This window comes from Leptopilina boulardi, unplaced genomic scaffold, assembly GCF_019393585.1.
Source record: "Leptopilina boulardi isolate dan_hultmark-lab unplaced genomic scaffold, ZJU_Lbou_2.1 LbouV2_156, whole genome shotgun sequence".
Taxonomy (NCBI): Eukaryota; Metazoa; Arthropoda; class Insecta; order Hymenoptera; family Figitidae; genus Leptopilina; species Leptopilina boulardi.
This window is the reverse complement of record NW_026137703.1, coordinates 530,667-556,146: the sequence shown is the minus strand read 5'-3', so window position 1 is coordinate 556,146 and position 25,480 is coordinate 530,667. Positions and strand designations below refer to the sequence as shown.

General features: G+C 29.5%; 2 protein-coding genes across 2 annotated transcripts in view; both read right to left on the bottom strand.

Moving 5' to 3' along the window:
• LOC127276932 (glutamate receptor ionotropic, kainate 2-like) overlaps positions 1–25,480 on the bottom strand; it is a 588,544-nt gene that overhangs the window by 59,450 nt on the left and 503,614 nt on the right. The window contains exon 12 of the mRNA XM_051297684.1: positions 5,651–5,713. Coding sequence (XP_051153641.1) covers positions 5,651–5,713 — 63 coding nt within the window. The remainder of the gene's footprint in view (positions 1–5,650; positions 5,714–25,480) is intronic.
• Positions 1,134–2,203, bottom strand: LOC127276935 (uncharacterized). The gene is made up of 2 exons (XM_051297688.1): positions 1,665–2,203; positions 1,134–1,485 (listed from the first exon to the last, which is right to left on the bottom strand). Exons 1-2 carry the CDS (start codon positions 1,739–1,741, stop codon positions 1,230–1,232), a joined length of 333 nt encoding a protein of 110 aa, XP_051153645.1. The 5' UTR covers positions 1,742–2,203; the 3' UTR covers positions 1,134–1,229.

Sequence of the window (25,480 nt, the reverse complement as noted above, 5' to 3'; positions counted from 1 at the left end):
ACAACCATAAATTAAATCAGAAAAATAAATTTTCATTTGAAGAAGAGCTGTTTACTGATCTGTTTAACCCTCTAAGTTCGGGTGAGACTTGAGCGTCCCATAGATTTAAAAATATTTTTTAACAATTTTAATAAAAAAACAAATATCTAATACTTACAGTAGGTTTTTGTAGGTAAAGAAGAGTGTTTTTGTACCATCAAAAATCGGTATTCAATAGTTTTAACATTAAAAATATTATAATTGTCAATAAATTTCAAGATTAAGTGAATTTTTCAAGTTTGATGCGATAATTTTCGAAAGCAAGTGTTAGTAGTTTTTATGGTAAAATAATTACATATATTTTAAATTGATGATATTACAAATTAAATTTGAGCTTAGTAACTTTTGCTTGATTTTATTTTAAATAATTTATATAATACATAAAGTCCTGATGGCATTTTTAAGTCCTATAACAAAAAACAGTGAATTTACCGTTTTTTTCAATTCCAACAGTTTTCCTCCAAATCCGAAGCATAAATTAGATAAACTAAAGCCTTGAAAAAATTTAATTTAAAATTTAATGTGTTACGGCGTTAATTTGGGACATAATCTTGCATTTATTTTCTTACTGTTACACTCGTACAGAAGTTCTATGTGTTTCCAAGGAATTTGCTTATCCTTGGAAGAAACCTAAAATGTAAAGAAAACGTCCATTTTTACGGAAATATGTATAATTCCATTGTCTCAATAATTGACACAGTTTTTTTAATTACCTGTAAAACTTTGCGGCCCTCAAGAATCAGATGAGGGAACCAGCACTGGACCCTATTCAGTTCTCCGCTTACACCCACCATTGTCCAAAATTTGCGATTTGTGGTCGTTCTATCTGTGACAACTCCTTGTATATGAGATCCTGCTTTTTCCAAAACATAAATGGCTTGAATAATTAATTTTTTTTTATTTACATGAAGTAACAATCCCACGGTAAAAAACAATCAAAGGGCACTACATTGAGAAAATTACAATAAAAATCATAAAACAAATCGTGTACACAACTAACTAAAAAAAAATTATAATTTTGAAAAGAAAAACGGAAAAATATATCTATAACTTAGTATATTAGTATAGATGATATAAATTAGTGAAATATTGAGATTTTTATAAACATTATAAACTTAATTTTGATAAATTTTCGCCAGATATTGTGCCTTTTGAAGTGCATACTGCAATTGACTGAGCGAACGACTTCATTAATGGGTGAACATTAAAACAAGGCTGTGGTCGGCCTGCTCGTTTAAAGTGGTCGTTGAATTATTGTCATGAAAATCAGTTAACCCTAAAAATTCTATCGACTTGGTATTCAATCCAACATTTTTCCGTGTCGATATTTCATCTAAGAGTAAGATTCCATGTCGTAATAATTCAGGTAGTTTTGCTAAGTGCTCCGAAAACCGTGGCAAAAAGTTTGAATCAAATCCACAAGGAGTGTCAACCAAAGATAAATATCTATTTTAAAAAGAAAACGAATTAGTAGAATAAAGTATATAATATTTAAAATAAAATAAATACTAAAATTATAATATCAATTAATTTAATTACTTAAAATTTTAATATATTATAATATTAATTAATTTAATTAATAATTAACATTAATATTAAATAAAATTAAATAATTAATTACTTACGTCCGAATATTACTCGTACAAGGAAAAGGTAATAATTTAGAGTCTCTTAAGATTCTATATGCAGCCGGCGATCGCATATGGAATAAGAGACACTGCAAAATCCATTTTTTTGAGTACCGGTTAGCCTTTTTGTTATCATGTTTTGAAGTTTTTAAAATTTATTTTATGACTAGTCTCTCATTGTCACTTATATTGTGATTTAATAATTTTTCCTCTACTTTTTTATTCGTAAATGAAGACATTTCTTTTTGACATTGACTTAATTCTTATACACAAGCATGATATTTATTGCGATAAATTTTTTTCTTTTGTTGAGCTATATTATACAATTTTCGCATTTTCATACGTTTCTCTTGTTCAGCAGGATTTGACAATTTTAAGTTTAATTGTTTTTGTTGTTTTATTTTTTTCAATCTTATGTATTTATTTGAAAGAACTTTTTGTGTACTTGTACAAAATTTGCAACGCGATGTTTTTTTGCTGTCAGTGATACTCAAAGGGCATTTACAATAACGTAAAACTCCCATACAATCACAAATTGCAACAGACGTCTCAACATTTCTCGTTGTATTTGAATCTGCGCAACACGTGCAAGTTTTCATATTATCTAATTTTCAATATCTTTCACGCTAGAAATATTGTTACTTTCGAGTCCAATTTTATCTATTGAAATGAAACAGGCATTCCGGAAATTTCAATTTGAATTTCTAAGTCAGAAAGTACTATGACATTTTTGGAACTGACAAATTTAATTTTGTCTTCCACTTGGCGACAAATACATTTTGAAATTTCGATGCACTTAAAATTTTGCTTAACTTGTTGGCGATTCCACCCTGTTATATTAATGCTGTTTTTATTAGTAAATATTTAATTAAAAATCCTTTTTCGCTCTATTAATGTTACATCAAGTTTTTAAAAAGTTTCTCAATTTTCGCTTAATTCTGGGTCTCAATTTATTTCAATATCTTCAAATGTTTTTTTAAAATGTTGACAGTTTGAATTGTCTACTTTAACGGCACTATCACAATTTTCCTCAATACAAATGCTGACATTGTCCTCTTCGTTATTTTTTTGTTTCTTCGAGTTTCCACTTAAAGCCGGTCGGTTTTTCAGTATTCTTTTTCCAATAGGTTTTGAAGTTTAAAAAATTTTGATATTAAGAAAACAATGTATGTATAAATGACATATATTTATAAAAAATATTAAAAAAATAATGTAAATAATATAATATTAATTATAATAAATAAATAAATATAATATAAATAAAAAATATACAAATATAAATATGGGGTAAAATTCCTGTAGCGTACTAAGTAAAAAAAAGTTAATTAGATCAGGCTGTAACATGCACATAGTTTAGCCCTAGGGGTGAGTACTTTAACCACGAAGTATTGTTAGGTTTTTTCAAAAACTGGCCGAGAGAGTAGGGATTGACTTTTTTTGAAAAAATAAACAGTGAATTTTTTAAGGCTTGTAACTTTTAAACAGAAAGATTAAAAAAATTTAACCTATATGTTTTCAAAAGGTTTTTTCCTGCTTTTTCGAATAGTGCAAAAATTTTTTAAAAAAATTTACATTTCGAACCTTTTTTTGAAAATTAAAATTTTTATTGTATTTTTTTAAGTTTGGTCTTTTTTATTTTTTTTATTTATTTTTTCTTTGAAAGCTAAAAATTTGTATTTTCAGAACAAAAAATATTGAGATGTCCTTTTTGGTTATTTTCGAGATATTAATTAATTAATTAATTAATGTTAATAAAAAATGAAATATTTCACAAATAAATAAAGTTATTGCAATCCTGAAACTACCAATTGAAACCTGACGTAATTCCCCATCCAACGAGCCCTATATGAACTATTTTGGATTAGAGGATTTTTTAGAAACAATTCCAATGTTAGCCAATTGTTTATTTACAATCCAGTAATCCAAAGTACTTCTTATAGGGCTCGTTGTATGCGGAATTATGTCAACTTTCATTTAGAAACGTTAGAATTGCAATAACTTTATTTGTTTATAAAAAATGATATGTTCCTTTATTTCTACAGAATGAAAGCCCACAAACAATTTTTCAAAATTTTCAAAATTTTTTGAGACATCTCTAATTAAAAATTTATGTCACTTTTTTAAAAAAAACATGTAACTTTTTTTCTTGTTATTCAAATGAGATCAATTTTTTTTCAAATTTCTCACAAAAAATTGCTATTTTAAGAAAAAAATAGTTTATGAAAAAAATTTTTTTTTGCCCGGAAAAAATGCAAAAACAATTTTGAATTCATTTTTTGAACAAACTACCTCTTTGATTTCAAAAATTTTATTTTCTACTTATTGCTTATGATGTTAAGAATAATGAACTTCTCTAATTTTCATAATGGGACAGCAAGAACTTTGCGAGAAAAAAATTATAACTTCCCGTGCGGCGCGACGGGACGCGCGCATCTTAGTTTTCACGTTCATTATATAGTATGGAAACTTGCAAATATCTCGAAAAGTACGAATTTTCGTAAAAAATGTTCAAGACAAAAGTTTTTCCAAACAAAAAGATCTACATCTTTGAAACCAAAAAATTGGGCTCTGTGCCCAATTTGAAAATTAACTTCAAATTTATAATCTTGTGACACCAAAAACCCCCCAAGATAGAATTTTTTAAAATTTATTTATTTTTTGTCAAAAAATGTTGGGCCCAATCCCAGACATCGAAGAGGTAGTTTTTTTAAAAAATGAATTCAAAATTTTTTTTTGCATTTTTTGCGGGCAAAAAAAATTTTTTTTTCATGAACTATTTTTTTCTTAAAACAGCATCTTTTTGTGAGAAATTTGAAAAAAAATTGATCTCATTTCGATAGCAAGAAAAAAAGTTACATGTTTTTTTTTTAAAAAGTGACATAAATTTTTAATTAGAGATATCTCAAAAAATTTTGAAAATTTTGAAAAATTGTTTGTGGGCTTTCATTCTGTACAAATAAAGGAACATATTCACAAGGTTTCAATAAAATTGCTCCAATCATCAAAAATCCTTGTGATCAGATCTCATGGAATTGCTCATTTTCCTTAGCATCTTTAACCTCAGGTTTATAAATTATTTTGTCTTGTAAACAATGTATATAACACACCACTAATACACTTTTTAAAATAAAATATTTTCGAGAAATAGGCTTCTCTCACTTTTTTCTTAATTCTTCGTCCTTTGGGACTGAAAAAAGATTTACAGTCTCTTTACAGGAATCATATCTCGAATTACAGTTCAGAAAAACACATATGTGGCCTTTATATCCTGCAGATAGTGCCATGGATCACTTTATATTTTAAAATACTTAAAACACTTCTAAATATCAACTTATTTAATTTGAGCAACTTTTTCTCGATCTATTAGGATAGTTTACCGCCAAAAAAATATACAGCCATATTATTGTCAAGCATACGAATCGCAGCGCCGCCCTATCGGTCTGATAAGACGCTACACAGCCTTCATCAAACTTTAGTCGGTGATTTTAAACACAGAAATATATGAGTGATGGATTGATTACCTTTGTAATTACTTTTTTACAAAGATAATGAACTGTAATTGCAATAAATTTATTGTTTAATATGACTTCCATAGCACAGAAAAGTAAATTTGAACTTGCGTTTAAAAGTTTTTTTAGTAATAAAGATGTATTGTTGTTCGCTATCTAGTAAAATCTCTGAAAATAAGGAAAACGTTACCACAATACTTAGTTAGCTGATAAGTAATATTCTGAAGTCTTTTCCATGAACTGTTTGATTAAATCAAAAAAACTTTTCTCCTAAATAATAGGCGTTTGACAAAATATGTTAATATAGCTTTACAATTTGTAAAAATAAATTACAGAGGAAAATAAAATTCATTTCAAAAATGTGTCTTTAAAAAATTAAGTTTTGTAATAAAGTTTAATGATTCTAGAGATATGTCACATACATTAACTACATTAATTTATTTACCGCTAATAATACATTAATTATGTGTTTACCTGTTTTGCAGTTTCTTTTACGTTGAGGCGAATAAAATTGAGCGTTTGATACGATTTGTTAATCTAAGAAAAATAAATATTATAGTAAGTCATTAGTTGATATTTTTAATTTTACTTTAGAGTTTTATTGTATATTATGTAGTGTACATAAAAGTTTAAAAAATAAAATTAATCCTAAGAGAATTTTTTAGGAAATCCTTATTTTTATGTGAACATTTTTACGCCATTGAAAATATATTTAAAAAGAAAGGGCCGTCATAAATAGATGTGAATAAAATATGAGTCCAAGTAAATCAAATATGTAACACTCCACGAGAAAGGAGACCTTATATGCCGCGCATGCCGGCGAGAGTCAGTATAAAGAACCAGCCCTACTATTTCCTCTACCACTATACTTCCCGTGTCTGTTAGCCTTATAAACAAACGCAACCATGTAGTAGTTTAGTAGAAAGGAAACTTTTCATAAGCTCCGCCTACGTTCTCAATTTCTCTATTTCTGGCTTTGCTTTAAACACTTCTCCCGTAATATTTGTTTTTCGAGTAAAAGGTCCTGTTTCTTGTGGGCGTCACATATAATATTTAAATAAATAAAAATTATATTTTAAACATTTGACAAAAAGGTACTCGATCTTATATTTTACGTTGAATAGGCTATAAACGTAACATTATTACAAGTTAAAGTTGAATACCGACTTGGGTACTATTTCAGAAAATTCCGTTTTTTGGTTAGGTTTTTGGTATGTGGAATTAATATGCATTTTATGATTAAGGAATTCAGAATATGTGCTGTCTAAACCAAAGTCTAACTTTCGATTAAACTTGACTATTTTAGGGTTTACTTGATTTTATACAGCTTCTGGAGTCAACTAAATTGCGGTTGATAATAACACACACTGTAAAAAATTTTGGTAGATTTTCCTATTATTTCTTGTGTAGAATTACCAATTTTTGTAGGTAAAGTAATTTTCCCCAAGTATTTTTGTAACTTTACCAAATTTGTTCATTTTTACCCAAATTATTTGGAAAATTTTCCAAAACTTTGGGTAATTACTTAGGAAATTTTTCAATTTTTGTTGGTAAAAGAGTTTTCCTAAAAGTTTTGGAAATTCTACAAAAATTGTGTATTATTACCCGAATTATTTCCAATTTTTTTTTTGGTAATTTCTTAGGAAATTTTTCAATTTTACAAGCTAAAGAATTTTTACCAAAATTTTGGTAATTCTACGAAACTTGTGTATTATTACTCCAATAATTACAAACATTTTTTTGGTAATTTCTTAGGAAATTTTTCAATTCTTATAGGTAATGCAATTTTCACAAAAGTTTTAGTAATTGTTCCAAACTTGTGCATTACCACTCTATTTGGAAAACTTTTTTTTTTAAATTTGTTACCCAAAACCTTTAAGAAATTTTTCGAAGAATGCGTATATTTTTATAAACATTTATGGAAAATATATTTAAAAAAATTTTATTATTAATTTAAGTAATGTTCTCTTGTGTTTTTTTATTGCTAAAGTTTTTAGTTGTTAATTTTTCAATTAATTAATGCACTTTTAAAATCTTAATAAATAATTATTGAAGTTTAAAATATACTTATACATCTAAGATAATTAATTAACTAATTATTAAATTTTAAAATATACTTATATACATATTAATATAATATATTTTATATTATTTTTTTCATTTTAAAATTTAACTTAAAAAATATATTTCGAAATAAATATAAAGAATTTATTTATTTCTACAGCAAAGATTTATGATCTTTTAAATATTTTATTTTTTTCTGACAGGATTGTCACATCTGGTTTGGCTTAGGCCGGCCGGCTCTCAGAGTTTCTCGATACGAACGGGTCTATTTTATGCGTTTTAGGTACTCGTTTTTTTCATATAGATTTGTTGATACTGAAACTTTGTGAAAATTTTTGGATAGTACAAAATACAGACTATTCGAAATATTTTCCAGGACATTTTCACAGGAAGGCTTCTCAAGTGTCAGTTGCTCTCTAGCATTTGCGAGAGACGATCTTGAAGGATCTTGAACCGCGCGTGATACGCAAGTGAATTCGGTGACAGTGTAGAAGTGATATTGAAGTTTTTAACATTCCAGGATAATATACACATATTTAGGTAAGTTTTATCAATAAAAATGTCACATTAATAATTAATTAAATAATAGATAAAAAATTAATGAAGAAATTAAGTTTTAAATTAAATTTTAAATTAAGTTTAAATATATATCCCGTATATATCAGTCCTAATACTCATTTATATTATTTATTTTTTTTAGGATCCAGTTTCAACAGAAGATGAAATTAAAAATGCTGCTACAGATTCAAGTCGACCAGCGTTAATTGTGACAGGTACCTTAAATTTATTAATTTTTAGTTAAAAAATACTTATTTCATTTATTCCTTGACTTTAATTTACTTTAATAATATTTTAGGATCATCCTTATATGATGAAGCGTGCACTTGCGACGTCGTAATTGAGGGAAGTATTGTTTTGAAAAGCAATAATGTACTGAAAGGTGTCCTTCTTTTTCTTCTCAGCTACTATGTATAAGGGTACAACTACCCGACTAGGATGGCTGTGTCTTTAGATTTTGTTCAATGGTAAATTATTCATTTTATTATTTTAAAATTCATTATTTACTAAATTACTTTCCTAAATTTTATTACATTAACAATGTTTTTTACAGCATGTTGCTGGATGTTAATCCTCAGAAGGGGCATTAAGGAAAAAAAATTTCAAAGAAGGCACAATTGGTGCACCATCAATAACTGGAATACTTACCCTATATTATTAAATATAAGTTTTACAACAATGTATATAATAATTTTATAATAATATATATATATTAAAAATAAATGTAAAAATTTTATATTCTAACTGCAAAAAGATTTTCAAATAATTTTTAATGAAAAATAAAATATATTTTACATGTATACTCATAAATTTCTATTTTTTTCTAATATTCTATTCATAAATCACATTATTAATAAAGAAAAAAAATTATTTTTCTAAATTTTTGCATGGCAACAATTAAAAAGTTGTGTATCTTTTTTAAACACTTTACTTAAAATTCTTTACAAACTAGAAAATTTTGGGTATTTTTTCAAAATAATTTGGGTACAAATACGAAAAAATAGTGCATTTTTACTTAAAAATTCTTGGGTACTTTTTCAAAATAATTTGGGTAAAAATTCGAAAAAGTTTGTCCATTTTCACATAAAAATTCTTGGGTATATTTTCCAAATAATTTAGGTAGAAACACGAAAAAGTTTGTGCATTTTTACACAAAAATTCTTAGGTATATTTTCCAAATACATTTTGTAAAAATACTAAGAAGATTGTGTATTTTTACCTAAAAATTCTTGGGTTTTTTTACCAAATATATTGTGTAAAAATACCATGAAGATTGTGTATTTTTACCTAAAAATTCTTGGGTTTTTTTGCTTCCAGAATATTTTTGGTAAAATTACCCAAGAAATTTTTTACAGTGCAGGCACACAAAAAAAAAAGTTGTCTGTTTCTTGAACTAGACATATATTTCCTATAGTATTTTGGGCCGCTGAAACCGAATCTGAATTCAGAATTGCTCCATCACCCTCAGTTTTTTTTAAATCGACCAAAACCACCCTTAAACGGACAAATTCACACTTCGGAGATAAAAAATAAATCAACTTATTTTTTAAAAAAACTGAATTTTACATCTACGAAACTTTGCTCCACTAACTCAAAAACAAAGCCAGCATTGATCCAGCACCCCCTGAATTTTTTTAATTGAAAAAACTACCCCTAATCTGAAGAATAAAATTCAGGAGATAAAACAATAAAATAACTGATTGACAAATTTTATAACCAGAAATTTTTACTCCAGCAAGGCAGAAACAAAGCCAGAAATACTCCCTCACCCCTTAAATTTTTTTTAAATCGAAAAACCACCCTTAAATAGTAAAATTCAAATTTAAGAAGTAAAAAAATATTATATTACCAGCTTTTTTTAAATACAGAACCTTACATGTATGTAGTTTTGCTCTACTAACTCAAAAAATAAAGCCAGCATTGATCCATCACCCTCTGAATTTTTTTAAATGGAAAAAACTACCCCTAATCTGAAGAATCAAATTCAGGAGATAAAACAATAAAATAACTGATTGACAAATTTTATAACCAGAAATTTTTACTCCAGCAAGGCAGAAACAAAGCCAGAAATACTCCCTCACCCTCTAAATTTTTTTTAAATCGAAAAAACACCCTTAAATAGTAAAATTCAAATTTAAGAAGTAAAAAAATATTATATTACCGGCTTTTTTTAAATACAGAACCTTACATGTATGTAGTTTTGCTCTACTAACTCAAAAAATAAAGCCAGCATTGATCCATCACCCTCTGAATTTTTTTAAATGGAAAAAACTACCCCTAATCTGAAGAATCAAATTCAGGAGGTAAAACAATAAAATAACTGATTAAAAAAGTTTATAACCAGGTATTTTTACTCCAGCAATGCGAAAACAAAGCCAGAAATGCTCATTGCTGGAGTAAAAATACCTGGTTATAAACTTTTTTAATCAGTTACTTTATTGTTTTACCTCCTAAGTTTGATTCTTCAGATTAAGGGTAGTTTTTTTTATTAAAAAAATTCAGATTGTGATAGATCAATGCTGGCTTTTTTTTGAGTATTTCTGGCTTTGTTTCTGCCTTGCTGGAGTAAAAATACCTTGTTATAAAATTTGTTAATCAGTTATTTTATTGTTTTACCTCCTGAATTTGATTCTTCAGATTTTAGGGGTAGTTTTTTCCATTTAAAAAAATTCAGAGGGTAATGAATCAATGCTGGCTTTATTTTTTGAGTTAGTAGAGCAAAACTACATACATGTTAGGTTCTGTATTTAAAAAAAGCCGGTAATATAATATTTTTTTACTTCTTAAATTTGAATTTTACTATTTAAGGTTGGTTTTTCGATTTAAAAAAAATTTAGAGGGTGAGGGAGCATTTCTGGCTTTGTTTCTGCATTGCTGGAGTAAAAATTTCTGGTTATAAAATTTGTCAATCAGTTATTTTATTGTTTTATCTCCTGAATTTTATTCTTCAGATTAGGGGTAGTTTTTTCAATTAAAAAAATTCAGGGGGTGCTGGATCAATGCTGGCTTTGTTTTTGAGTTAGTGGAGCAAAGTTTCGTAGATGTAAAATTCAGTTTTTTTAAAAAATAAGTTGATTTATTTTTTATCTCCGAAGTGTGAATTTGTCCGTTTAAGGGTGGTTTTGGTCAATTTAAAAAAAAACTGAGGGTGATGGAGCAATTCTGAGCTCAGATTCGGTTTCAGCGGTCCAAAATACTATAGGAAATATATGTCTAGTTCAAGAAACAGACAACTTTTTTTTTTTGTGTGCCTGTGTAATGTGACTAAACCGGAATATTTCTGAATTAATCAGGAAATTTAACTATAGCATTGTCCACTAATAGTAAAAGAAATTTAAATTAAATATTATTTAATTAACTTAATAAAATAATAAATATAAAAAATAATGTAGTTCATTACGAGAAAAAAGAATTCTGTTTTTAGTTGTAGCGTTGTATTCATAAATTTAATTAACATTATATAAGTTTGTAGTCATTGTTAGTATTGAATTTCATAGCTGAAAGAAATTCTTATTCAAGTGATTTATATAAATGTAATAATTCAAAAAATATAAAAAGAAATTAATTTTGGATATATTTCTCATTAACTGTTGTAAGCATAAAACAACAAATTGAAAATTTCCACGATTGAAAAAATTTGGTAGCGCAAGCTTTACTTGGCAGTTTTACTGCTGTGCTGAACCGAGTGTAGCTCCTCTACACGTTTTGTCAGCTAGCAGCAATTCGACGGCAATTCGGATCGCTACTTTCCCTTTTGTCAAAGCAACGCTTCCACAACTAGATAGCAACCTACCTATAGCAGAGAGTTGAAGCGATACGAGATCTGAGAATGCCTCGTGACATAAGAATCCACTATGGCGTGGGCAATACCAAAGAATGTCAATCGGTCTTATGAATGCGCTGATGACATTCCAGCGTTAATTCGACGCTCTTTTTGGGCCAGAGTTTGAGCTATTCGTGTTGGCATACCTGGACGAAACTGAAACCGAAAGCTGGTATAATATGAGGGAATATCAACAAGTTTCTTGCGTAAAAGTCAACTACACATCTAACTTCCTCTCTCCCCACCTACCCGGTTTCCTTCGGTTTAAATTTCATGCGCTCTTCCTTCCGTTCATTGAAATATTAATGCAACGAAAGCTGAAGTATTTCTTATATGGGAACTTTTTCCTGATTTTATCAATATTTAAAATACTTCGCATAGAAATATTTCAAATGTTTCAATGTAATATTTCAGATATATTTAAGAAATATCATGTGCTGTGTCAGTTGGGTGTCTTCGACAACACCATTTGTAGAGACCTTTGTAGAGCCTTGACAACAAAGAGGTATGAAAACTGCTACTTTTAATACAATTTTTTTTGTTAACTGTCCTACTATAAGTGTAATTCCAGTCACGGTGAAGGAATTGTGACGAAGTGAATTTTCACGCCATCTGTTAACAGTTCCTAAACCACCGCCAATACTTGACTGCTCACCAGTAAGGGAGAGAGAGAAGGACCGATGCGGAGAGAGCGGATGGTAGAGAGAAAAAGCGATGTGACAAAGCTGGTGGAACGAGTTAGCCGGCGGGCTTGCAATATATTGACCGACATTATTATATTACATCGATAGTGCGCCTTGTGCATCAGGTCTTGTAATTTAGTAGTTTAGTATGTGGATTATTAAGAGAATGTTTATTAACTAAAATGTTACAGTTCAGTGAAGTTTTAATTATTTCTGTTATCTTAAATTTTTCTCAGAACAAAGCGAAGTATCTCCAGCACAAGAATGGCGATTAAACATCCAGTTCGGAGAAATCAGCACAATCAGGGACAATCGACAACGACGAAGAAAAAATAATCGATTTAAGGGAGATCGCCGACAGGCTTAAAAAAATTTTACACGAATGGAAAAAATTATACAGAACGTATTTATATTAAATACTTTAAAAGGTTACAAAATTCCTGTCACATTGACTCCTCGTCAAGATCACTTATCTGAAAAAATTGCATGCTCCCCCGAGGAAACTGAGTCCTTGAACGAGGAAATTAGTATTCTTTCATCCAAAAAGGTAATTGAAAAATGCAAAAATTGCAAATTTTAATCTTTATCTTCATTTTTCTTAAGAGAAAAATTTGATGGCTCGGATAAATTCATTTTAAACTTGAAATAACTCAATGAATTTATCGACCCAAAACATTTTTAAATGGAGAACATTCGAGTCACAAAAAGTTTGTAAACTCAGTAATCCTTCATTTTTTCAACAGATCTACAATAGGTAATAAAGGTAATAAAAATTACCAAAAATTTTTGAGATTTCATTTTCAGTGTACTTTATAGCAATTCACGTGCTTCCCTTTTCGGTTGTGTCTTTGCCCTTCTATCGTTAGAAAATTAAAGAAACCTATCGTGGATTATAATTATCTTAGATCACGGGGATTTGTATCAGTTATTTATTTAGAAAATATATTGTGTATTGGTAACTCCTACAACATGTGTAAAAAGAAAACTTGCACAGCAGAATTATTGAATGAATTTAAGGTTGGTTCCATGTATAAAATTCAAAGATTCGCTCAATTATTAGGAGTATTAAATGCCTGTTCCTTCGCTATTGCATACAGCCTGATATACTGCGAAAAACTTGAAAGGAAAGAATATCTAGCTCATTTGCTAAATGGTAACGATTATGAAGGCTCAATGATTATCAAAGAGACTCTTAGAGATGACATAGAGTAGATCATCTGCGCAAGAATTCTAAAATGTAGATGAAAAAGTTAATCATATTAACTACTTGGAGCTTCTGGCTGTTTAATTCGTCCTGAAAAATTTTGCAAGCCAATCATTTAACTGCGAAATTTTGTTGAGAATAGACAATACCACTGCCATAGCCTACATTAACCAGGTAGGCGGTCAAAACAAAAAATAGAAGTCAATAAAGCTTTAAGAAACATAAATATTGATATAAAGTGGGAATTGTGCGATGTAGCGTTTAAATAAATTACGCGTAAATAAGGTTCTCTACAAATAGATTTATTCGCAACACGCATTAATACTAATTGTGACATTTTTTGTTCTTGTTTTCCAGACCCTAAAGCTTGCTTGGTCAATACATTCACAATTCAGTGGTGTAATCACTTTTTCTATGCATTTCCGCCCTTCACTCTAATTTTATCTACGCTTAGAAAAATTATTCAAGATCGGGCTAGGGGGATTGCGGTCGTGCCTTTTTGGCCAAAGCCCCTATGGTTTCCTCCATTCCTATCGCTTGTAATAGAACCACTTTGATTCACATCCTGATTACTAATATCTCTTTGCAGGAAAAAACACCCAGAGTCAAATAATCTCTGTCTGATGGCAGCGATATTATGCAAACAGTGTTCTTAAAGAAGGAGATTCCTAAATCAGCGTTAAACTGATTTTTACCATCAATATCTAAAAATACAATATAACGATTATTGAAAAAAATATGTATTCAAATTATTAAGTGAATATGACATGTTTTCAATATTACGCGTGATATTTAAAGACTAAGGTCTTACTTTTAACCTCTGTATAGAAATTTGCAGATTAAGGGGTTAAACTATTGTGCATATTGTATATATTAGTAATTAATAAAATCTAGTTGAAATAATTTGAAGGCGACATATTTGATTTATCCTACGCACTTTTGATTTGGTTTTATAATTATTAACTCATGCTGAGATACCCGGTGAACGGGAATAAGAAAGTCAAATTCTACACATTGGTGACCCTGAATAAGACCCTTTTGTAAATTCCCCTATGAGATCCCGTATAAGATCACTTATGGTTTCTCATATCAGATACTATATGAGATCTTACGAGAATCGTATATGGAAACTCATGAGAAAAATCTCATGAGTGTCCATACCCAATGGGCACAGACATACACTGGATGTCCCAAGGACATCCTTTTTCCAATGTTCTTGGCACATTGTTAAAAAGTCGTTCTAAAGATGTCCTTAGGACAGCTCAAAAATGTATCTTAAAAGGCATCCTATATATGTCAAAAAGAATGAAATAAAGACATTCTAAAGAAGTTCTTTGTCTGGCCTAGAGCAGTTATAAAAATATCTTTAAGAAACCTTATGGATATTTTTGAAAATTATGAAAAAAATTTAATTCTTTTCGGTACATTTATTAGACATGTTGAAGATATTACAAAGTAGTTTGTTGGACAATTTTAGGACCTGTTTAGTACATTCTCAGAACATAATCCTTTTACGGCGAATAAGCCCATAAAGATCAATATATATGACCATTAATCGAGATATACTTTTTTTGTCTATTTGGATCTTCAAGAGCACATCGGTGTTGTGGGTCGTTTGGAGTTTAAGACTTAATTCCCTTTAGATTACGCACTCTTTGGGCTATGGTTTATACATAATTTCAAGGTAATATTCATTTTGGTTATCAAAGATTTTGAAACTTTTTATAGTACATTCATTGGACATTCTCATGATATGGTTGGAACCTTTTTAAGATACTATGAGAAAAATTTAGGAACATTTTTTGACATTTCGGGGATATTTTTAGCACATTCTATGGGGATCTTGTGAAGTCGTATTTAACACATTTTGGGGACAATTTCAGGACGTTCTTAAGACTGTTCAGGGACAGACATAGAATATACTTTGGGCGTCTTTATGTCGTTTTTTTATGTCTTTGGAACATTGATGCAATGTCCTAGGACACTTTGGAATGTTCTAAAATCATCCTAAGATATCTTGGTGCCCACTGGGTATAGAATTCTATATGTGATCTCACATAGGATCCCACATGGGAATATGTAGTGGTTTTTTTTAAATATGAGACATATTTTAGATTTTAAACATAAAATATTTTTGCTTAAAATAAAATGAATTCAAAATTTTGTCCGATTTTGCGTATCTCTTACTGTTTTTGAGATATTCACAAATTTTATTTTTCAAATTTCGACCCCATATGGTATCCCATATGGACACTGATGAGATTCTTCTTACGAGATGTCCTTATAAGATTTCGTATAGAATCTCATAAGAAACCATAAGCGATCTTATAATAAATCTTGTATGGGAATTAACAGTAGGAAAAAAACTTCAAGTAAGAACCACAACAATTTTTGACACCATTTACTACAAAAAGTTTTGTTTTAAAGAAATCACCACGTAAAAAACATAATTTAAAATTTATAAATTCAAGTAATTTACACGTCTTCACTAACCTGGTTAATCAAAATTCTAGGAGGCTCAATAGTAATAATATAGAATACATTATTTCACTCGGAGCTTATCCAGGAAATAATTTAATTAAATAATTGATCTTCGTTGGAGCAGCACCGGAAGTGAATTCCGGCACATTAACTCTTGAGGATGAAAAACAGCATATGTAATAGTTTATTGAGAAGGACCTGTTAAAGTTTTTTTGTTCGATTTCCGTATCCAGACGAGGAAGTACAATTAGTATCGGTAAAAATTTTTCCGAATTATCATCGAGGCAATTTCAACGAGGATTATTGTAATATATGTATCAATATCATCATGAAAGAGGTGTTCATTACGAGTACGAGTAATAATTCTTCTACAGTTCTCTTCAAAATCAACAAAGGTACATTTTAATACAATTTTTAAAAAGAAATATATCATCATCATCTATGGGCAATTTATTCGACGGTGAATGCAAACTTTTATATATGTCAGGGAATTTAACCCAGACCACAAACAAACAATAGAAGTAATATTCCTGTAGCGAACTAAGTGAAAAAAAAGTTGATCGGATCGGGCTGCAACTTGCACATAGTTTAGCCCTAAGGGTGAGTAATTTAACCACGAAGTATTGTTCGGTTTCTTCAAAAACTGTTGGAGAGGGAGGGGGTTAAATTTTTTTAAAAAATTTAAACAGTGAATTTTTGAAAACTTGTAACTTTTAAACAAAAAGAAGAAAAAAATTTGTCCTATATGTTTTTGAAAGGGTTTTTCCTGCTTTTTCGAATGATGCAAAAAAATTCAATTTTTAACCTTTTTTTGAAAATTAAACATTTTTTCGAATACTTTTTTAAATTTGGTTCTTTTTTTTATTATTATTTTTTCAAAGCTACACCCAAAAAAAAGTAATCTTATACTTAGAGGAAAATTCCTCTTCTAATATCCTCTAAATATTTCCTCTTAAAACAAGATTATTCAATTGAAATGTAGAATATTTTTATTCTTCATTTTAATGGAAGAATGACAAAAGGATTCCTTTTGTATTTTCCTCTTTAATTAAGATTTTCCGTTTTAAATTTAGAAGATTTAAAAAAAGGAAACGGAAAAAAATAATGTAATCGTTTGATCCCTTTCCCTGGGTATGATAGTTGTGAAGTTGTTTTTTAACCTTTCAGTTTTAATATTTCTGGTAAAATGTCAACAAAAAGGACAAAAAAATGGATTTGCTTTATTAAAAATACAGAAAATATAGTTAAATTCAAATTAAATGAATATTTTTAACGCTATTTTTAGATTTAAAAAAATTTGGATATTTCTTGTGAAATTTTACTACTCAGGTAAATAGAAATACTATAACCCCATTTTTGAATCTTTCGAATTTTTTAAATCTTTTTATTTACTTTTTTAAAAAAGTTTTAAAACGTTAAATAATTTCATATATGAAATTTTTTTCTGTCCTATAAAAAATGTTAACTTTTAAACATATCATCATGTTTTAAAATTAAAAAATAATTAAAAAACAATTTTTATTATTATATTGAAATGAACTATTATAATTTTACTTAATTTTAATTTAAAAATGTATTTTCTGCAAAGATTTTATTATTTGATTGAAATTATAAATATTTTATTGATGGCTTTGACATTAAAAACAATTTTACGAGGTTTGGATGTCGACATTTAATTTAAGAGGAAAATCCTCTTAAATGAAGAATAATAATTTTGATACCAAAATTAAGAGGAAAATATGCATTTATTTTAGAGGAATCCTCTAGATTGAAAATTACTTTTTTTAGGGTGTAAAACTGTATTTTTACAACAAAAAATATTGAGATATCCTTTCTTGTTATTTTCGAGATATTAATTAATTAATTCATGTTAATAAAAAATGAAATATTTCATAAGTAAATAAATTTATTGCAATCCTGAAGGTACCAATTTAAAGCTCACGTAATTCCGCATCCACACCCAAAAAAAAGTAATCTTAAATTTAGAAAAAAATTCCTCTTCTAAAATCCTCTGAATATTTCCTCTTAAAATACGAATATTCCATTTGACTGTAGAATATTTTTATTCTTTGTTGTAATGGAACAATGACAAAAGGAGTACTTTTGCATTTTCCTCTTCAATTACGATTTTCCTGTTTAAATTTAGTATATTTGAAAAAAGGAAAAGTAAATACATGATATCGATTACATTTTTTTCCTGTTTGACATTTGCGCTTTTGTTTTTCGAAACTGTCAATTTTCGTATTTTATCATAATAGTGTTGTGTTATAAATCGAAAGACCAAAATGGAAAAGAGACTCGAAGATTTACTAAATGATTTAAATCTGGGTGGATATATTGAATGGAGGTATAAATACAGAAAATATAACCTCTCAATGAATCTTCATTTCTTACTAATTTTCTTAAATATTTGCGTCGAACTTCTTTGATATTTGCAACTGGCTATAGCATTTTTTATTATTATTGTAATTAAATCTAATGTATTGATGCTCAGCAAAAAGCAAGAAATTTTTTTCAGAAATGTTTAATTAAAAACCAATTTTTGATTCTTTATTCCAGGAATCTATTATAATTTACCTTTTTTGAATGTAAATAATTAAATCTTATTAAATATTTATTATATTATTCAAATTTAAAAAAATTATTGGTTCTCTTGACATTAATAACACTAGGAATTTTTTTTGTTGAGGTTTTGATATCAACATTTAATTCAATGTGTCAAAACTGTACTTTATTATCAATACATAACCATTATTGTCTAATAATTTATTCAAAACCTGTGTATTACGGTTATTTTCAACTTGTCAAAATATTAGAATATTATTCTTCTTTTAAGAGGATTTTTTCGAGAGGAAATTCCTTCTAAATTAAGATTATTACTTTTGATACCAAAATTAAGAGGAAAATATGCATTACATTTAGAGGAATCCTCTAGAATGAAGATTACTTTTTTTAAGGTGCAACTAGCCCTATATGGACTTTTTTGGATTAGAAGATTTTTTATAAACAATTGCCATGTTAGCCAATTGTTTCTTAAGAATCCACTAACCCAAAGTACTTCTTATAGGGCTCGTTGTATGCGGAATAACGTCAGCTTTCAATTGGTACCTTCAGGATTGCAATAACTTTATTTATTTGTAAAATATTTCAATTTTTATTAACATTAATTAATTAATTAAAAAAAAATTACAATTTCGAGTAAAATTTTACTTCGTTAAATTTTATACTATCAATTTTCTTTTATATGTGTATGTGCGTATGTATGTCTCTTCACGTGGATGCATTTAACATTTTGATTTAATTTCTAATTGATTCGAATCACAATTCTTTTAAATATATTTTATCAATTTACATTCGTTGAATTTTTTGTTAAAATAGTCATAAAAAAAGAGAATTTGTTACAAAAGTGTCAAATAATTTACGATGAGTAAGTAGTGAACTGAAAGATAACGCGACCAGCAAACAGAAATTATAAAATTATATCTTCATTATTACATAATCATAATGTAAATAAATGGAAATCTTAAATTAATTATCAATTAGTCACATTATTTTTCTTTATTCTCTTTTTATGTTTCTTTAAAGTTTATTTAATGTAAGAAGAAATAGTGCCAAACGCACAGCAACAAGTCCCCCTCTACAACCTGATGAAAAGAAAAATGGGGATGAAACAGAATGGAATAAAGTCACTAGCAAACGGATCAAGCACACAACTAGACAGAATGAAGAAGAGAGAAAGGAATCTCAAACTAAGAAAGAGAGCTCTAGAAACGAGGTACCCAAAAGAAAAGGATGAGCCTAATGTCAAAATGTGATCATAAGCTATTTTACTGAGACCTGCAGAAAGCAAATCTTATGCTGAAATTCTTGAAGTAATCAGAAAAACTGTAGATCCAGGAAAGTTTGGTGCAGAGTTTAAAACTATCTGTAGAACAAGAACTGGGGATGTACTCTTAGAACTGAAGAATACATCTGAAGAGTGCAGGAGTAACCTTATAGTGCGGAGATAGGATTTGCTATAGGTAAAGATGGTAGCATTCGAAATCTAGTTCCAAAAGTGACACTAGAGATAAGGGGTATGGATAGCTACACAACAAAAGAGGAAGTTGAAAGCGCTATTAGAGAAAACTTACATGGATATTCAGGAATAGTGGGCATAAGAATGACGAAACCCAACACAATGGAACAATGCATGGCTATTATCACTCTCGAGCAAGAACTAGCATTAAAGATGTTACAAAACAGCCACATAAAGATAGGATGGGTAAACTGTAGAATAAGGCAGCGAACATATGTTCAACGCTGCTTCAAATGTCTAAGCTTCAGGCATGATAAAACGAGCTGTGAAGGGCCGGATAGAAGCAAAATGTGCTACGTGTGGAAGAGAAGATCACAAGGCAGCGGAATGTACATTCGATTCATATTGCTTTCTTTGGGAGTGCTGAACCGGCGGAAAAAAACATATTGCAGGCACTTACTCGTGTAAAATATATAGAAGTTTTATAGAGAAAAAAAAAGCACAGTAAACATCCTACAGAGTAATGTCAACAGTAGCAAAATTTCTCACAACCTTCTAGATCAAATTTGCTACGAAAAGAAAATTGATATAATGATTATCAGTGAGTAGTATCGAAGTAAAAACAAAGGATGGTACTCTGATGTATTGGGCACAGCAGCTATATAGATCTTATATGGATCAACGTATGTCAGTTGCTATTTTACTCCAAACGAAAAGATTGATCAATTTCAGGCAAAGTTGGATGAACTAAAGGATACTATACGAGAGCTGGAGGGAGAGATACTAATAGCAGGAGATTTTAACGCCAGTGCTATGGAATAAGGTGAGAACAGAATCAACTCTAGAGGAAAACGCACGATGAAAATTATTTCCAGAATAGACTTAGTAGTAATGAACAGAGGATCTACACCTACATTTAGAAGACCTGGATACAGACAGACGATTGTTGATATCACAAAACCTTGCTGCACAAGTGAAAAGTTGGACGGAGGCTGAATGGGTTACAGCTAGTAATCATCAATATATAATCCTGAGAATAGAAAAAACAAAAGATATCCATACGGTGATAACGAGAATACCACAAAAAATTAAGTGGAATACCAATCAAATATGCAGAGAAACACTAACTGAATCACTTGAAAAAGGAATATCAACATTAAAACTGGATGTAAAGAAGGTGACAACATCGATAAATGCTGAAGCCATGATAAGGAAAATTATAAAAATGATTCGCACGGCTTGTGAAAAAGCTATTTCAAGAAAAATCGCCAGGACTAGAAGAAAACCTGCATACTGGTGGAGCAGTAACATTGCTTATCTAAGAAAAAACTACTTGCAGTTAAGGAGAATAGCGCAGAGAGCAAAAAAAACAAAATTCAAGAAAAAAAGCGAGAACTATAAGAGAGCAAAGAAGGAACTCAATGGGAGGTTTTTTAGTCCGGTATGAGCGGTTGCAAGAGCACGTCTGACTCAGTCCCACACTCTGTGCTTAAAACATTTCTACCTCCTCCTCTCAAAAAAAATTATTATTATTATTATAATTTTTTAATTTGGTTTACTTTTTTCCCCTTTTTTTTATGATTTTTTGATCAATTCTCCTTATTTCTCATTTCACAAATATCTTCAATTTTTCTTTTTTTTTGTTTTAAATATAACCTGATTGATTTGTCAAGGAAAATTCATAATCTTATAGATTACAATTGTGAATTGAAATTTAATTGAAATTAAAAATGGGTAAATATTAAACAATTATTTATAAAAATTTAAATTAAAAAATTAATAATTAAAAAAATAAAAAAGTATAATAATATATATTTAATTTCAGTTTTTAAATTTATTAAGAAATTTTTTATAATGATAAAAAGAATAAAAATGATGATAAAACTAAAAAAGAGCAAGAAGAATTGAGAATAAATTCAGAGAGAGATGAAAAAAAGATTGAGGATAAAAAAATGCAAAAATATTCTGGGAACAATAAAAACAAAAATTTGAAAAAAGGAAAATAAAAGTTAATTTTTAAGAATTAATTTGTTAATTACAGTAGGACTCCGGTTATCCGAGCTAATGTGGACCGGACCTACCTCGGATAAGGCGAAAACTCGGATAATCCGAATTGTTATTACAATTTAACATTATTATTGTTTAAACAATTATTATTTATTACAAACGGGAAAATAATATTGTATATGTTCTATAATAATTTAAGCAATTTGAATTTACTAAAAATAAACTCATATTTATAAAAAACTAAAATTAAAAATAACTCAGATGACGTAGACTACACTCAGAGATAATACAGAATTTCCTACTGGGACACCACCTCAGATAAAGCGAGCTCGGATAAACGGGGTTTGCTGTAATAATTTTAATTTTTCATTTTAGTATTTTATTTAGAAATGTTAGTTTTAAAATATTTTTTAATTCGGTAATTAATTGCTTTTTTTAAAATTAATTTGCTGTTCTTTTTCTTTATTCTTTTTTCATCTATCTCTGTATTTATGCTAGGTTCTTCTTTCTCTTTTTTAGTTTTAGAATCATTTTCATTTTTTTTAAATATACGTTATTATATTTTTTCTTTTTTTAATTATTAATTTTTTAATTCAAACTTTTATAAATAATTGTTTAATATTTACCCATTTTCAATATTATATCATTATTTTATTTTTAAATAATATTGTTTTATAGATTTTTTAATAATAATTTTTATGGAATTTTTTTTTAAAAAGAATTTTTAATAATTAATTTTTTATTAAAATTTTTTTTTATTTTTTTATATTATTATTCTATTTATGAATATTAATTGTATTAAAATTTATGTAAAAGTAAATTAACAATAATTGGAGCTTTCGTTTCCGGTACCGTTACAGTACAGAAGTGTGTTTTTCGGTTGCTAGCATTTTCGCAAATTTTTAGTGCTTTGTGAGTGAAGGGTGGGTAGAGTGTATGTGGAAAGTGTGTAGTGAATATTCAGGTATAAAGAGAAAGATAGTGTGTGTGTTTAAAAAGAGTAAATAAGGTGGAATAAAAGTTTTAAAAAGTGTGTGGGCTGTGTGTAGGTTAGGTGAGTGAGAGTGCTGTGAGGAGAGATTGAAGGAGAAGTATTTCAAACGCCAAGCAGGGAAACAAGTGATATTATACATTCAAGAACAGACAGCGTACAATTTAAAAAATCACATAATAAAGTCGGAAGGCCGTCGAATTTTGAAAAACTTCAGAGAACGCTGAGCAGTGGCTCATCGGAGATGATGGAGAATTTTACAAAATTTACAGGAGGAAAGGGGGGTGAAGAAAAAAAAGAACTAGGAAAAAAGGAAGACAAAGATAAGGGAAAAGTACAGAAAAGAGGAGGCGAGGGTTTTGACGAGATAATGAAAATGTTAAAGAAAATGGGAGATGAGTCGAATCGTAAATTGGATGGATTAAAAAGGGAGATAAACGAGCATAGGAAGAAGCAGGAGAAGGGATGTAGGAATACGCAAAAGAAAATTGAAGGAGTATGTGCAGAGATGAAAAAAGGGAGGGAGATGTGGACAAAATAAGAAGGGGAATGGAGAAAAGAGAAAGATAACGTATGGGAAAAGTTGAATAGTTTGGAGGAAGGTTTTAAAGAGAGAGAAGAAGAGAGAAAAGAGGATTTTAAAAGGCTGGAAGAAAAAGTGAAAAAGATGAGTTTACTAGAAGATAGGTTAGAGAATTTAGAGAGGCAAAGCGAAGAAAAAAGTAGGGAGGAGGAAGTGGCAGGGGAGAAAGTAGAACTGAAAAAGGAGGTGAAGGAATTGAGAAGATAGGTTGAGAATATGGAGAAGATGAAAGGGAAAAAGAATATAGTGGTAAAAGGTATAAAGGTGGAGAGAAAGGAAGGAAGGAGATTGAGAATTTGACGAAGGAATTGGGTGCGAAGGTGGAATAAGAAGAGTTGGAGGAGAAGAAAATGGAAAACTGAGAGTGTGGGTAGCAGAATTTGCGAGTCACGATGAGAAATGGGAAGTGATGAGGGTTGAAAATAAGTTGAAAAGGAAACAAGTGTGGATCGAGGAAGACAAGACTTATAGAGAGAGAAGAGTACGCCAAGTGCTATTGGATAAATGTTTTAAAGTAAGAAGAGATGGAGGAATAGTGAAATGGGGAAGAGAGTGCCTTTGGATTGATGGAAAAGGTGGGTAGTGGATGAAGAATCTGGTGGAGTGATAGAGGTAGGAGAACAGGTTTTTGCAGAAGAGAAAGAAGAGACAAGGGGGGGAGGGGAAACATAAAGATAGCGTTCTGGAACGTGTCAGGACTCGCAAAAAAAGATGCAGGCTTCTGGAAATCGGTAATGGCATGGGCTGTAATTTTTCTAATGGAAACATGGATAGGTCCTGGAAGAAGATGAAAGTGAAATAAGTATGAAGGAAATAGATAGGGCGATAGGTAGGTTGAAAAGAGGTAAGGTGGAGGGATAGGATGGGATTGAAGCAGAAGGATTAAAATATGGTGGAATGACGCTAAGGAAGGAATTACGGGAAATTATAAACATGGTGTTGAATTTCCAACGTAGCGTTGTTGTTGAAATAGCTCATTTAATTTTAGTGTTCCTGACCTGGGTTAGTTTCCCTAGGATATAAATGTATATTGTACTATGCACTTAAAGGGTCCTGGGTTTTTCCTCAGTATTTTGGATGTTAGTTTATTGGTTTATTGATAAATCTGGTAAGCATCTGCTCAGCTTTCACTTTGACGGTTACTGTCCTTAGTCCTTAATTTAATTGCACTTAGGTACTCGCACCTCTCCGTAATAGTGTGGGTATGCGTCTGTGTGTACCTAGGTATGGTATGGGCTATTGCCAAAACTCGAAATCAGTTAGTTGTCTACGAACCTTCAGCGAGAGGACTGCGTTCCTCAACTATTGTATTTTCTTTTAAATAATAAATATTTTACATTGCATTAAAAACAATCTGCTTGAAATCATTTTGATTTCCAACAGGTTATGGGCCCAGCACGCTTCCACTGCGCCACGTATTATTTTATTAAAGAAAATTAACGTCGATAAATAAAGCATCGACGTCGGTCTCGTACAATTCGCGCGTTACAGTTTTCGCGAGTTATTGCGTTTTTTGTTAAGTGTGTTAAAAGCAACATACAACAGTCTCTCAACATGGATAAAGAAATTGTGGATTTAACAAAACTTGATGGCAAAAATTATCAGATATGGAAATTTGGTGTGAGTTTCGTGCTAAGACCAAAAAAATCTTACCGGTTACATCAATGGCACGGAACAGCAGCCTGACAAAGTAACCAAACCCAACGATTGGGCGAAGTGGGATACAGCAACATCGCAAGCTGCGGTGATTCTACTTAGTTCGGTTGAAAAGTCAATACACCCAAATTTAATAATCTGTACAAATCCAGAACAGATGTGGAATAAATTGAAAGCTTTGTATGGTGATTCCAGCGAAGATGCCAAACATAGTGCCTGGCAACAATTCTACGACT

Bases quoted from the DNA above. Each gene is read 5' to 3' on its own strand.
- LOC127276935 (XM_051297688.1), bottom strand. From the start codon at position 1,741: ATGCGATCGCCGGCTGCATATAGAATCTTAAGAGACTCTAAATTATTA. The intron at 1,486-1,664 runs GTAAGTAATTAA...TTTTTAAAATAG, and splicing joins TGTACGAGTAATATTCGGAC to ATATTTATCTTTGGTTGACA.